At 33.3% G+C, this 14,831-nt stretch overlaps 1 protein-coding gene across 2 annotated transcripts; it reads left to right on the top strand.

Moving 5' to 3' along the window:
- The first annotated feature begins 911 nt into the window (after positions 1-911).
- Positions 912-13,633, top strand: LOC136970874 (ribosome biogenesis protein SLX9 homolog). 2 transcript variants are annotated; one of them, XM_067265378.1, is made up of 5 exons: positions 912-1,069; positions 7,901-8,075; positions 10,369-10,504; positions 11,608-11,676; positions 13,475-13,633. In XM_067265378.1, the coding sequence occupies exons 1-5, from the start codon at positions 971-973 to the stop codon at positions 13,587-13,589; spliced, it is 594 nt and encodes a 197-aa protein (XP_067121479.1). In that variant the 5' UTR covers positions 912-970; the 3' UTR covers positions 13,590-13,633. The 2 variants fall into 2 exon arrangements, with proteins under 2 accessions (XP_067121479.1, XP_067121481.1); XM_067265380.1 differs by lacking the exon at positions 11,608-11,676.
- Positions 13,634-14,831: the final 1,198 nt, after the last annotated feature.

The raw sequence follows: 14,831 nt of genomic DNA, 5'->3' as shown, positions 1-14,831 counted from the left end.
TGCCCGGTTGCCTCTTGAGGGTTCGGCCGAAATCATAATGAGTTTGCTAAAAAAAAGAGGTTCCTTTGGTTTCTACAGGTTTCAGACTGAAGTGTCGGTCTAACACTCTGGTGGATCCAATATCGAATCCGTGCGAGCAACCCGAATTCTTCACGAGTAGTCTGTTCCGATTATGTCGTCCACGCCCCTCATCACTCGGCTGCAGCTTTTATGGGCTTACCACAATGTAAACAGTCGCCCCATTGTGGGTGTGCTCGAACTTATAATCTCCTTGCTAAAAATGACCCTCTTAGCGCCTACAGGATTGCAAGAAATTTAAGAAAAAAGCCGAGATGTGGGTCTTTTTGGAAATCTGGGTTTTGTAGGATTTCCAGAACTGTATATCTGCCCTTATTTTTTTAATGCCCCATTGTATCTGAAGTGTATAAATTCATAGATGAATATCAATTAAAATTCAAATTTCATAAAGGATTATGCAGTAGATAATTAACAACAGGCATTATAAGTACAGGCTCAAAGGACCCTACAGTTGATTTATCGTTATCTTAGAAAGGCCTTGTATTTGTCTTTTTCATTGGATACCGCAAAATGTGAAGTCAATTCCGATAACTAGTTTATTAAACTTTTTATCATTTCCTCAACTCTTTTCGCCTTATAGCTACTAGCTGGGCCTTTTTACACCCTTATAACGTTTGTCAGTCCCATACTGAAGCAGCCACCGGTCATGAATTAAAATAATTTTTAAAATAAAATTTAGGAGAATTATATTATTTTAATAAATAATTATTTCTTATGATCATTCTGTAGATATTAATAAATATCCATAAAACACAACAAAAACGAAATAATTTTCTAAATAGTTAATGGCAACACTTAATGTACTATACCATTTGCTTTTCTTGAACAACGTCTCACGTGGTTTCGTTTCCTACGTTGTTTGAATAGTTGATTTTGGTGAGAATTTTTCTAAATGGGGAAAATTAGGAAGGAAAGAACGTTTCATTATACGACTAAGAAAAATTCGGATAAAGTACAAGAAACTCCAACAAACGTCGATACGGAGATGAAGGTTGGTCATTAAAATATTGATAATTAATTATACTAATTAAGGTACCCTAATTAATTGTTAATAGTCTATGTAAAAAAATAAATTTATATTTTAAGCTTGCATGTAATTAGCCTATAGGCAATTAATGAAATGCTTTTCGAGGTTAATTATGGAACTTTTGACACTCGTTGCGCCTACCATTTGTGGCTTTTTGATGCTCGTTGCGCCAGATAAAGAACATACCGTTGGAAAAAAAATATAAGCTGTAATTTTCTGGTGCAGCATTAAATTACAACGCAGAAATCGTAGAAAATAAGCATTTACGCACCTTTAATGTAGTGACTAATTTAATAGAGGGTCTTTGAAAAAGTATGCTACATTTGAAATTATTGTAATTATTGTCTTAATGTACATTAAAACATTGGAAAACTCAAAGTTCCACATTTGCCTATTACAGTTTTTCAATGTATGCACTTTGTGTGACATGGTGTGTATCTGACCAATACTTAATTCCTTCCTATAAGGTTGAATCCCGTTTATCTGGCTCGAATGGGACAGGGTCTGATTCGAATGACTGAAAATCCGGATAATTGAGAAAAATCGTTGACAACGTAAATAACATAGTTTATAGACTTTTAATTTTATATCTTTAGTTTCTTCTTTGACGTAACAACTACATTCTTTCCTTTAGACATCATATTGGTGGCATTTACTTCGTTTCACAAGTGTTTGAAGATTAGTGAAACTCAGGGAAATAATACAGGCTTTAGGGCATTGAGTGAATAATAACTCACAACGTTACGAACAGTAAACTTATTAAAACACATTGACTGCCATGAGAAGTACAGCATTTTTATTGTATGTCTATCTTTCTGAGATAGGGATTGTGTTTTATAATTCAGATAAACTGGATTTTACTGTACTCCCTACGGCATATTCGTTGTTGCTTCTCCTATAGCTCTTGCAGATTACTTATTGCACAATGACGAGTGATTCCGACTTTGCAAACTGTAGAACACAAATGCCTTCTCTTCTGTGGAGTTGTCATTTTTATATACAACACTTCCTAGAGGTAGTAGACGAGACATCTGAATGAGGATGGAATGTGAAATTCTGACAGTCACTTTATCTATTTGTGTGTTACATACTTCCTGAATAATAATTAACATAATTACAGTAATTTAAAATGGTTGCATACATTTTGGAAGACCGTATGTTACTGTTGTAATACAGTGTATGGTAAGATGATATAAATCATTCTTTGTAATTACAAGCAGATCATTTATTTATTTCCTTGCTGCTATTTGTCCAATGTGATTCCCATGTTCATTAGAAAGACAAATGATTTTGATGTAATCATTTTTTTTTTTTATACTGATGTATGTGTTGTTTATTAAGAGTAAGATAAATTTTGTCAATACACAAATCATTCAGGAGCATAAATATATGTCATACTGTATGCAATAAATGAAACTGGCAAGCATTTCTTACAAAAATTAGTGTCTTTCATTTCTTATATAAGTTTCCTTGTGTAAATCAGTTTAAACATGCAATATATCCTGAAGTTTTTCTTTAACAATTAATAACAAGGTTGAAGCTGAAGTTTTAAATGCAAAAATGTGTACGTCAGATGTTGAGCACCGCTTTCCTGTAAGCCTAGAAGTTTGGCAATGGTGTTTGGAAAGTCAGTGGAATCATGCTCAACGCCATTGTCGAACTTCTAGGCTTACAGGAAAGCAGCACCGAACGTCCGATGTACACTCAAACCTGTTTTTGTGCAGTCTTTTTTTGTGCGATTTGTTTTGTGTGATTTTTTTTGTTTGCGGTATATGAATTTCAATCAAATTGGTATACTGCACAAAAATAATTGCACAAAACACATTGCACATATAAAAAAATTGCACAAAAAAAGACCGCGCAAAAACAGGTTTGAGTGTACACATTTTCGCATTTAAAACTTCGGCCTCAACCTTGCTAATATATTTGTAAACTTTTGTTTATTAATAGGGTTACCATAATAGTTGAAATCAAAATACAGATTAGCATTAAAAGTACTCGGATAACGAAGCAAAATGAAAGGAATTTATTCATATTTTTCAGTCTAGTAAATGTAGACATAGACATATATAATATAAAGTTTCAATTTACACTTTCCTTTGGGGCACAAAATGCAATTTTAAATGTAAGAAAACTATTTTACCACTTAGATAACAAGTACTATCGAATTAAAAACCTCTATAATGAGTGTTTGTGCACATGTTTTTTAAGCAACAGAGCTGTTAATTTGCTTATGCAATATTGCCACCTAGTCAACAAATACAATAATAATTACCAAAACTTTACACCTTTTGTCAGATTTAAATCTAAGTGGCTATGATTTAACTATTAACTGCACGATCGGTTGAAAAGTATGGACATTTTGTTTATTTTTCAAAGTACAGTACAAACGTGGACAGAGCCTTTAATGTACGGACTGTCTGTACTAAATACAGATGTACGTTAATCCTATTATTAAGCACCGACCAAGATTTTATTTTTGTCGGACATCGTTTGCTTCTTGCTATGATTAGAACTGCACGAACAAAAAGAATGAGTCTGTAAATAACTTTTAATCGGATGTTATTTTAAAGTTTTCTTTATGCACCTTCTATTCAAATAGCCATATTAAAAAATTAGTTCTGTTTTTTAAAACTATTTATCAACTGTTTGATAGATAGGATTGTTGAGAGCTCATATGGGGCACGGAAATGGAATGGGCCCTTTTATCACTTTGTGGTCCCCTTTAGCTATATTTTTTGATCAAATAAAACATGTAGATTATCTCTATTAATAAAAAGCAGTCTTAAAGATTTTATATTCTGTTAGTAAAAATAATGTTAATTTTACACAGTTAGGAACAACTATGGGTCTTAAAGTTCTGGGAAAAATTCCTAACTTCCTTTCTTGACAGTTCAGCTTAGGAGTAACTTGATACTTTGCATATTGTGTATATTAAGTAAACACGATTTTCTATAATTTATCATGCATTAAATAACTTCATATTTTCAAGACATTTCACATGTGTGTTTAACGTTGTCTGATTAAGGGGAAAATATCCATTTTAAACATTGCTTTAATTGTTTGTTGCTAGATTTAGCAAACCATTTATTGCTACAGTAAACACTTTTCAAATATGGTCAAATCGTGTTTTTTCCAGATCATCTTTGTCTGTATTTCCAATTTATTCAGAGTTTTGTTAATCTGGATCAGATTGGGATAAATGCAATTTGACTATCTCATGCAGATTATTCCTGAAACTATAGCATCTTTTCTTATTTTTGCTTTATAGAGATAGTCAAGAATTTTAGCAGGATGCTAGCAATAACTTTAATATCAAACAAAATTGGTAGCAGAAAAATTTTTAAAGAGACACTTATTGCCAGTTTTTTCCTGGGTGTTTTGAAGAATGTATTGAGTAGAGTTCCAACACCAATTGGGAGACTGGAACAATTCCAGAACCTTCTGATATTGTTTCATGTATTCTTTTCTGAAATGTTTCAGGCCCTGACATAATTCCAAATGGCAACTGTTTACATCTATTCTAAACCTCCCAAAGGATGTTATAAATGTCGTCAAGTAAGATAACTCTGAATCCAATGCAATGCACCAAAACCCTGCATTAGCATCAATAATACTAAAGATTTTTGTGTTTTGGAATTGGTTGAGTGTATAGTTGAAAAGTATTGGAAAGTATTCTCTTTCAATGTTCTCATTCAAATTAGATAGATTGATGCAAATTTTTATTTTGCCTAATTCTTCGGAACCAAAACCATTGAAGCACACCATTCTGCAGTTCATTCTCTCAATTATTCCCTTATTTACCGTACCATCCAAAGTTTTCTTAAGCTTATCTCTGAAGAGCAATGGTATCTTTAGAGGAACTGCATGGGCATAAGGCTTTGCTTCTGGCTTAAGTTTAATGCGATAGGGTTTCTGTGCTTTCCCAATCCCTTGAAATAGATTGGGAAATTCTTTAAATGGATTGAAAGCAAAGTTTAATTCATGTATTCTTTTAACAAGATTTAACTGTTTGCTTGCTTTACGACTTAACAAGGAGCGATCTAGTTTATCGATAACATGTCTTCTTGGATGCAAAATCTCTTATTTCTTAGCTTCTCTGTAAACATTCCCACAACATCCAGTGTTTTCTTTCCAGGGCCATGTATAGATCTGTTTGTTTCTTATAATTTAACACAAGATAGCACTCTGTTGTACGTGTCGTGTAGTATAACTGTGACATCTGTCCCTGTGTCAATCTTAAAGTTTAAAGGAATGTCTCCCATGAAACTGTTTGCATTACTGGACCCTTATACATGTGCCAAAAATGAATTTTAATTAGGTTCTTTGATTTCATTTATACTCATTTTAGCTTTACAGACCTTTGTGTAAGGACTAGGGATTGCAATCCAGCAGTGTTTTCAATTCAGCTGGATTTTTACTGAACCAAAATCATTCCAGCTGGATTCAGTGTGGATGTGTTTTTGGTGCAATAAAATGTTACCTGTCTATCTATCTATCCAGCAATTTATGGTTTTTTAAAGAAATAAAACATTTTTTAAAATACTTAAGAAGCTTTTATTATTTAGACTGGTCACTATAAATCAGTAAAACTTCTTACATATTTAGGTAGTAAACATAACTTTGATTTGGTTTAACACCTGAGATAGAGATAATTATACCGCAGGTACCGAATATATACCCATTGTTGAATTCCGATCCCCTTTCTTTTTATCGTTTCTTGAAAGTTTGAAAACAGTGGGATTACGTCGGTATACAATGCGAAAATTATTAGACCTGGCAGTACATCTATGTATCTTGTTTAAAAATGGGATGTAATTAAGCACTATTCTTTTTATATTTATTCCGAACACATTTTATGTTCTATAGTTAATGTTCTATTTTTTTGTAACTGTGGAAAATCATTAAAAATGATTGAAAATGTTATTATTTTATTAAATTTTGCTGGATTGATAAAGGTGTAGTTTATTTATAAGTAATTTAATTATTAATGTTAGTAAAGTAGTGAGTAAGTAATTAGTAGCAGTCTAGTAGTTATTATTATCACAATCATGAATCACATACATTTATATCATCATATATCTAAGATACTGAGAGTCATTAATTTAATTAACTATTTAACTAACTAGGTAGTCTCAGTTTCTCACCAATTTTCACAATAAAATTGCAGCTCCCCATAGGCTTAAACTACGATCGTTCCATCATGTGATTCATTAACGTCACAACCAACCGTAAATTAGAATAATGCATCAGGACTGGGAGAGGAGATACTTATTTTATTTATCGCAAAGACACTTTATTTAGCGAGAGTGGAAAGTCAACTGGCAATTAGATCAGCAGAGGTAAAAGGGCAGGCAGTGCGGTGTAGAGAGGGGGTGTAGCATGTGCCGTACTGAACGTCAACGTCGCTCTCACTGCCGAGCAATGGCGCACGTAGCAAAGCGGCAACGTCGACAATGTAGACTTTTGTGCCATTATTTAGAAGTTAATTGAGTATTTGCGGATCCACAGCACTGGATCCAGCAGGCCGAAGAATGCGCTGGATCCAGCTGGATTGCTGGATACTCATCCAGCAACTGCAATTCCTAGTAATGACCTACTGTTTTGCATTTATTACACAACACTTTACATGCAGGGCACAGGTTTTCCACACCAATAACAGGAATTTGAAGTTTTATTCCTGGTAAATGTACTATCAGTAGCTTCTGGCTTTGAAAATACATTCTTTCTACATGCAGTTTTGCCTAATTCATATATCTTATTCCCAGAATTGTTCTTAAAAGCTTCCTGCTGTTTTTTTCGCTGTTTCAGTCTATCTCACAGAGTTTATTGATTTTTTCTGCAGTTAGTTCTGTTTCTAGCTGCAAACATCCAGAGACTTTTTGTCTGTAATGCTGCAAACTATTCTGTCCCTAATCATTTTGTCTTGAAACGAAACAGAGAAATCACTTGTTTTAACAAGGCTATATAACAAAGTAACAAAATTTCCCACTGTTTCTCCTTTTTCTTGAAACCAAGAATAGAATTTATATCTTTTGTATATGCATTCTTTATTGGGACAAAGTATTTTTCAAATGTTCCCGTAACTTTGGAATAGTCATTTCTATCCATTTCTGGGAAACTAAATGACATCAAAATTTCTTCAGCTTTCTGTTCTATTAAGTATATTAAAAATTTATCTGGCCAGCTTCATTGTTATTATGGAGTCCAGGCACTGTTCAAAATGCCCTATCCATGCTCTCCAATCTTTGGGACAAAAATTAAACACTTCTGGTGCTGGGATCTGATGCATTATCCTCTGCACTGTCACCATGTGTTATAAATTACTCTACTGACCAGATAATATGGCTAATGCTTTATTAAACACAAACTGAACACATGTCCATTTCTCTGGTTTCCTGGAGCTACAACATGGCTGACCTTCTCATGCCACAACTCTTTCAACCCATGTTGCCACCTTGGCACATACACAGTTAAGTTTAATTAGTCTAAATCTCAACATTTTATTATTATACTTATATTTATACACTATATTGGGGTAAAGCAATAGCCAGATGAGTACCATGGAGGGTGTTACAGACTAGTAATGGTTGGTGTAATACTTGGTAATGAACACTTCTCTGTACAGCCATTACTAGGGGATGCCAATATCATAGAGCAACCGAACTCATGGTTAAACTATTTCTTTGTGCTTTATCAGCTTCGCTTCATCACAAACTCTACTTGTGTTGTAATCCACAAATTCTATGAATTACACTATAGAAAATATAACTTCAGTCTTTTTTTCTTTTACAGCTCCAAATATCAAATCTGGCTTCCAGTTTATTCAGTAGCATCAACATTACCGAAGATGTACTGAAGCAAAAACTGCCGGACTTCGACCAGGCGAACGTCAAAGGTTTTGCATCCAACAGAATGCAGATGTCAAAGAAAGATAAAAGGCAGTTAAGGCACCAGTTATTTATACAAAGTACTATTGTATACTTTTTATTCTTTATATAAATGATTTATTAAACTTTAAAATATTTAATTTCAAACTAACTCTACTTTTAAATGGAATACATATTGTTTTGGCAGGATTTATGTTATTTACTTGCTCTGTTTGTACTTCCAAATGCTTTTGGGTTACTGTAATCAATCTTCAGAGATTCTTAAGACACTTATTTACAACATTTACATCGGCGCTTGTCTGAACAATCTTCAAAACCATAAATTGTCATCTTCTCCCGTTATAATATCAATGGCCATATACCATTTTGTTGACAGATGTTGCTTGGCTAAAATCACCATTGCACTCTTGGCATTATGGATAAAGAAATAAACTGCCAAACTGTCAAACAGTATTGTAATACAATATATTAAAAGTTGGAAAGAACTGTAAAGAAATAATGTAAGAGAATAACGTGCCCACTATATGCCCCTGGCCAATTCTGGCCCATAGTTTACATTAATAAGGTCCACAAACATATTTGAGACATCTTGTATAAATGATAGAAATAGTCCTACTTTTAGTATATAAGGAATATTAAAAATATTTGTAGTCTACTTAAGATTGTAGAAATGTGATAAAGCAATGTATCATGGGAGGTCTGCAAGGTAAAGTGTTTCAGGAAAACTGGGCCTTGTTTAGGTGTTGCATAAATGAAATAAACCTGTAAAACTCCACTGGTGAGGTGCAGACCTACAACTACCTATCAGTATTAGGTCAATTGAAAAGATAAGATTCTTGCTAGATTTAGCTTAGTGATGTTTAGCCACAGACTCACTATGCCACAGTTTAAACATTATTGCAAGTACAAAAATCTTTGAACATGATCTAAACAAAATTCCGAGAAACTTCGGTTATTGTTTTTATCACTGTTACTCCCAGCTTTTAGGTGTCAACAAATTAATCAGATGAATCGTTTTGTTATGCCAAACACCTATTGGATTACATCAAGCTACTTTTCCATGATTATATTTAATTAATTAATAAATAATTTGTCACTAAAGGGAGGCATTAGATTAATTCAGTGGTTGTCTGGCTTTACAAATTTTTTAAGTTCCGTGATGTTTGTTCATTTTGTTGTCACAAAAATGACAGAGAACATGGACTTTGGGTTGTCTTTTCCTTTGTTACATTATTTATTGTTTAATTAGCTTAACTGTTCACACTCAACAGGCTTCAACAAGAAGCAACATTAATTTCAAAATAGTAATTTTTATTGGAATGTGTCTATCACATGCCTTTAACTCTTTGTGTATTATTTCATTAGTTCTAATGGAATATGGGCACCTCCTGACTTGCCTTCTCATTTGTGTAGAAAGAACGTGTTCACATTACTATTATTATTAGTATACATTGTGTTTGTATTGAAAACATTGCCAACAAAGTTTTAAACTAGTTGCAATCATTAATATAACGACAATTTCTATTCCCAAAACCAAGATCAAAGAGAAAGCTGTAGTCTAAACCTGCTGCTAGCCAGGTCTAAAAACCAATTTCTAATCACATTTTGAACCAAGACTGACAAGAAATGTTATTCCTACAATGTCCCTTTCATTGTGCTTTTAAGGAGTTTAAATTGTGGTCAAGATCTGGAACTCATATCTGCAATCCATCCTTTATATTTGTGTGTGTGTGAGATATTGATTGTTTTGTAAGGTAAAGTGTTATGATTGATAATCTCTGAATTATGGTAAGTGAAATTGCTAGCTAAACCTTCTACATTTGGAAGTAGAAACTATGAGTAAACCCAAAAACCCTCTTTATAGTCTAAAGTCAAACAAACTGCTAAATTATCAGGCAGTAACATTTAGCAGAAGATGACAACATAACTGCCTATCTTTAGACAAATTATTTAGTATTTAATTAATTACATAGCCATATTTTAGCTTAATAATTTGGCAGTTTCTTGCTTTAACAATAAATAAATAATATACACTTCAAGGAAGTAACATTACTTATTTGCTATAAAATAATCTTTATAAATCTACATAATATTCCATCTTTTCATTATAAACAAATAATATCACCATATTTTAATCAGGTCGTAATTAATTAAAATGAAAATAATTACATTGTCATACATTTATAGTTATCCTGGTTAAACTTCGACATTGTCATATGTTGAGCTTGGTATTATGTATAGATTAGATTAAAATATTGTCTATTCTACAAACTTCATGTAGCAAATATAAGATAAAGAATACTTTATACAACACACTGTTGTCTATTTCCTGTTTCGATTTATATATATTAATTCAAAAAATTTGAATTTCAGGGATTAATGTAATGATGAAAAGGAAACAGGATTTAAAAGAGAGAGCCAAGAGGAGACAAATGCCCATAGTTGGAGATATGAAACCTTTAGAAGATGCTCTCCCGACTTTAGAGCTTCTGTTGAAACAGAATAATGTGTATGTATTATTTGTAATAAGTTTACTGAAAAATACAGGATTTCTTCCAATGTTTAAAGTAAAAACAAATTGAAAAAAAAACTTATATCCTGTGGGAACTAAGACCCTTTTTTTTCATTGTACCCATAGGTTTAGGTAGGTGAGGGACAGGACCCAGTATATTAGTATAAACCTACAAATACAATTCAGTTAATGTTTAGGAATGTAATGACTTCTTTGTAGATTAATTTGTCACATCTTAATAGGTATTGTTATTTGAGGAGGGCTTTAAAACCATTAAACAAAGGCTTTGCAAATCAGATTACTGTTGACCAGTTCCATAACCAGAAATAAATCATTGGGGAGCCTACAGGGGCAAGATGAAAAATTCTGACTGGTTTTTTTTCCTCTTCCAGCTGGCACTAGGCATATTAGCTGCAGTCCAAGTGTAAGAAATGTAACAATTGCCTAAGTTTGTATTGAAAGTGAAAGAATATAACATATTATATATGTAATATGCTTTCACTTGCATCATATATATATCGTCATAATATGCATCATATATGTGTATGTAATATAATAATCTAAGGGAACTCAACTGTAATAGCTTCCTGTAACTACAAGTGTTTGACTGTTGACCATCAGTATGAGAAATCAAATAGGCAAAGTGTAGTCCACTAGTGTCTATTATCTGTTATATCTGAGGACACCATGGTCAACTATAAAATGCATTTCATACTATGGGGGCTGTAAAATCAAACAAAAAGTATTAGAACTACTGCCATGATGAAACTTTTGTCTTCTAACTTAGAAGAAATCTGTAGTTTAAAATAACATGGATGAAATCTAATAATGGTTGGTTACTTGACTGAGTAGCAGTGTAAAAATGTCAATAATTCTCGGGTTTCTGATGGGCTAGCCACTAAGAATTTTCTTCAAGTCTAACTCCTAAATAGGGGCCAAGTTCCTCATAAGAATGTCCTCCTGGAAGGCAACCCTCTTGGCAAATCACTAATGTGTTGTGTTCCTTGAATTAACTAGTTTGTTAATATTTGTATATGTATTTATTTATAAATGATTTTATATGCATATATTATCTGAAAGTTTTGTGTTTTGTTCTGCAGGAAAACAGAAGAAAAGAAGTTGACTAAACCTTTGGCTTGCAGATCAACTTATGCGAGGCAAAAAGCCATGTAAGTTCATATCATGTAGAAGCAAAAAACAAAGTGAATTAACACAGGATTTATTACACAACGCACAAACTTAGTATCTTCAAATTAAGTCCGTCTACAGCTATGCAACTCTTTCAGTCTGTGTGAGAACAATACTGAAACTCATCCTGAAATCAACTTGTATGCTTTTAAATATTTCCTTTGCTATTGCTTCCATTTCTGCTGATTGGAATCTGTGATCATTCAACTTTTATTTTGCGAACTGATAAAAGTCCACATGGGCTACATATCTTTTTCTATTCTTCTTGCCTCATTGTTTGCGAAAGTAGCAGTCCTCCCTAGGACTGGGATTATCTTCAATCTGACTCTTTTTCAAACTCTTAAACATGGCTTGACATTGCTTATCATATACTACACAGAATGTGTCAAAAGTTTCTGTGATGGCTTCACATAGTTAAACACACAATTTGATTTTGCTAGCTGTTCCATACATTATTTACATTATTTCTTACATGCAAACTTTCTATGACTGTTATAAAAATTCAGTCCTTCCTTGCTGCTCACAATGGCGATTAAGAACACAGATTATGCTTGAACATAAGCACAAACTTGACTTAAAGAAACTGATATACATTAAGAATCTTATGTTATAAGCAATTGTGAGAAAGTTTATTTCAGTTTTTACTCTATCTCATGTATATTACTCTATATATGTATATCAGCATGCTTGTTTGCTGCTCCCACTTGATAGTTAACAGTAAGATTATCAGCAAGTAGTAACACCATCTACTGCAAAGTGGAAATGCCAGACATACAACTTACAGGTCTAGTTTGCAATGTCAAAAGAATAACATAATGTTGTATATTTCTCACTGCATAATAACTTTTCTGACACCTTGCATTTCACTAGTTGAGGTATGTTCATGCTAAACATTGGTAAATGGTTATTTTTGACAACTTAGTGACAACTTAAATTCACATTTTTATGCATACAGTGGAACCCCGGTTAACGAACGTAATTCGTTCTGTGAGTCTGTCTCAACCGAAGCAATTTTTCCCATAGAAATTAATGCAAATACAATTAATCCATTCTAGACATCGGTATTTTTATAATTTTATTTGTAAAATAGGTTTTCTTTGATGAAAATATGAGAAAACATAGTATCTATAATTACAGCAACAAATATGTGAACTTAAAGGAACAAGAAAGTGGTCTAAAGTTGATTGTCTTACTCTCTTAATCAAAATTTTTTTAAAATGCACTAGCGCAGTGTCATTTATTAAATTAATGATCCTATTAGCCACAACTTTGTTAGGATGGTGCTTCTCGATAAATTTCTGCACATCATTCCATTTTCTGCAAATATCCTTGATCTCAGCACTGGTGATCTCTTCTCTAGCCTCTTCCTCTGATGAATGCTCTTCTTTTAAGACTTCCATCTATTCTTCCTGCATGGCAGCCAGCTCTTCTATCGTAAGTTCATTTTGATGGTCTTTCAGCAACTCCTCCACGTCTTCATCATCTACCTCTACTCTCAAACTCTTGCCAGTGGACACGATTTCATGCACTAAAACAGGAGCACTCTCTTCTTCAAATTCCTAAAAGTTTTGCTCTGGGAGTTGGCCAAAGTTTCTTCGAGGCCAATTGCAAAGTGCGGTGATAGACCTCACTCCAGGCTTTGTCAATAAGTTCGTTATCCGAGACAAACTTTTTGCAAAATAAGTTTGTTAACCGATTTGGTCGTAAACTGGGGTTCCACTGTATTCATTAATATTTGGTTAAATGTGAGTATTTCTAATTATTAAATTAATTTTATAGGTTGGAAGATATAGCCACATTTCATCAAGTGTTAAATCATCCTGCCTTCAAACAGGATTCGGCAAGTACCATCAAAACTCATCTCCAGAACAAGTTACAATCTGACAACATGTAAACATAATTTTCATTAAAAGAAACTGTTATTTTGTATTATTGAAATTGTTTATGGTTGTATATTAAATATTCATTTATTCTATTTGAACAAAACAGTGTTGTTTGTTTTGAGATTTCTCTGACAATTCTTTGGATTAAGCAACTGATGGGTCTACAAAATGTTTTAAAACTGCTTGATGGCTGGATGAAACAAAAAAGGACATAGTCTGCTGCTCCAAAAAGCTTTTGTGCCCTACTCATATCACTAGAAATTCTTATGAATAGTTTTATCTGGATATATGTCAGGCTCTGTTCTTCCTCATCTAGCCATTCTTCTGTGGACATGGAGAAATGCATACTTTACATGGAAGAAAAAGCCATCTTCAAGCATTGGATTGATTAGTAATACCAGGTGCTGGCGTGATTAATAGTAATACTTTGGGAGACTTGTTGTGTCTGCTAGACAGAGAGAGTTAATTAATCAAGCCAAGTCTTAGTCAAAATGTTTCTGATGGTTCTTTGGTAACCAGAACTTTATCAGTCATTTATTCTTATGTCTGATGGATTTTATATTCCTCAAGCTAAGAGGACTTCATTCCACATGAATCATGGAAGCATCTAGCTGTGAGTGGTCACGAGTAGGACCAATATGTTCTTGACAGATTGCTCCTGAAAAATTTCTGAAGTTTAACTCTGACTCAAGTCTTCTCGAACAGCAAGATAATGCCTTTATCTTCCTGGCTATCAACTATTATAGACTGCAAACACATTAAACTATGAATGAACAATGAGATTGTGTCAGAACATGGTAGACTTGAAACTTGCCGTTTCAGTCTGAACAGTGAAAACCTATTTGTCAAAAAATTGAAAAAGATAAAATCATGAAAGCTGATTTAGGGCAGAAGGCTGCTGCTAAATGTATATAATGTTTATATATAAAAGCATACTGGCTGCAGATACATTAATCCAGTTAAATGAATTTTGAATCTTGTCTGAGGTTTCATGCTGCCTCCCATCAAAAATGTTCGATGAGAGGATAGGCCAAAGTAGCATGACTGAAACATGCCTGGGAAACTCCAGCCATCATATCTTGAGATGCCAGATGGCTGGGATTGAATCCGAGCAATCAAAAAGCTTAAGAAGTTTTCTGGGTGGTGGTGGTGGTCTCTCCTGGATACGTCAGGCACCATCCCTCACGTCTTAGTTGCCTTCATTGTAGGCTTAGCCAAATGGATATGATTAATAGCCCTTCTTACTGATCACA

This window comes from Centruroides vittatus, unplaced genomic scaffold (genome assembly GCF_030686945.1).
Source record: "Centruroides vittatus isolate TY-2023 unplaced genomic scaffold, ASM3068694v2 contig_221, whole genome shotgun sequence".
NCBI lineage: Eukaryota > Metazoa > Arthropoda > Arachnida > Scorpiones > Buthidae > Centruroides > Centruroides vittatus.
The sequence above is the reverse complement of the archived record's forward strand: the minus strand, read 5'-3'. Positions and strand labels throughout refer to the sequence as shown.

Coding starts and splice junctions, on each gene's coding strand:
- LOC136970874 (XM_067265378.1), top strand. CDS start 971: ATGGGGAAAATTAGGAAGGAAAGAACGTTTCATTATACGACTAAGAAA. Junction 10,505..11,607: donor CTGTTGAAACAGAATAATGT/GTATGTATTATT, acceptor TTTGTTCTGCAG/GAAAACAGAAGAAAAGAAGT. Junction 11,677..13,474: donor TATGCGAGGCAAAAAGCCAT/GTAAGTTCATAT, acceptor TTAATTTTATAG/GTTGGAAGATATAGCCACAT.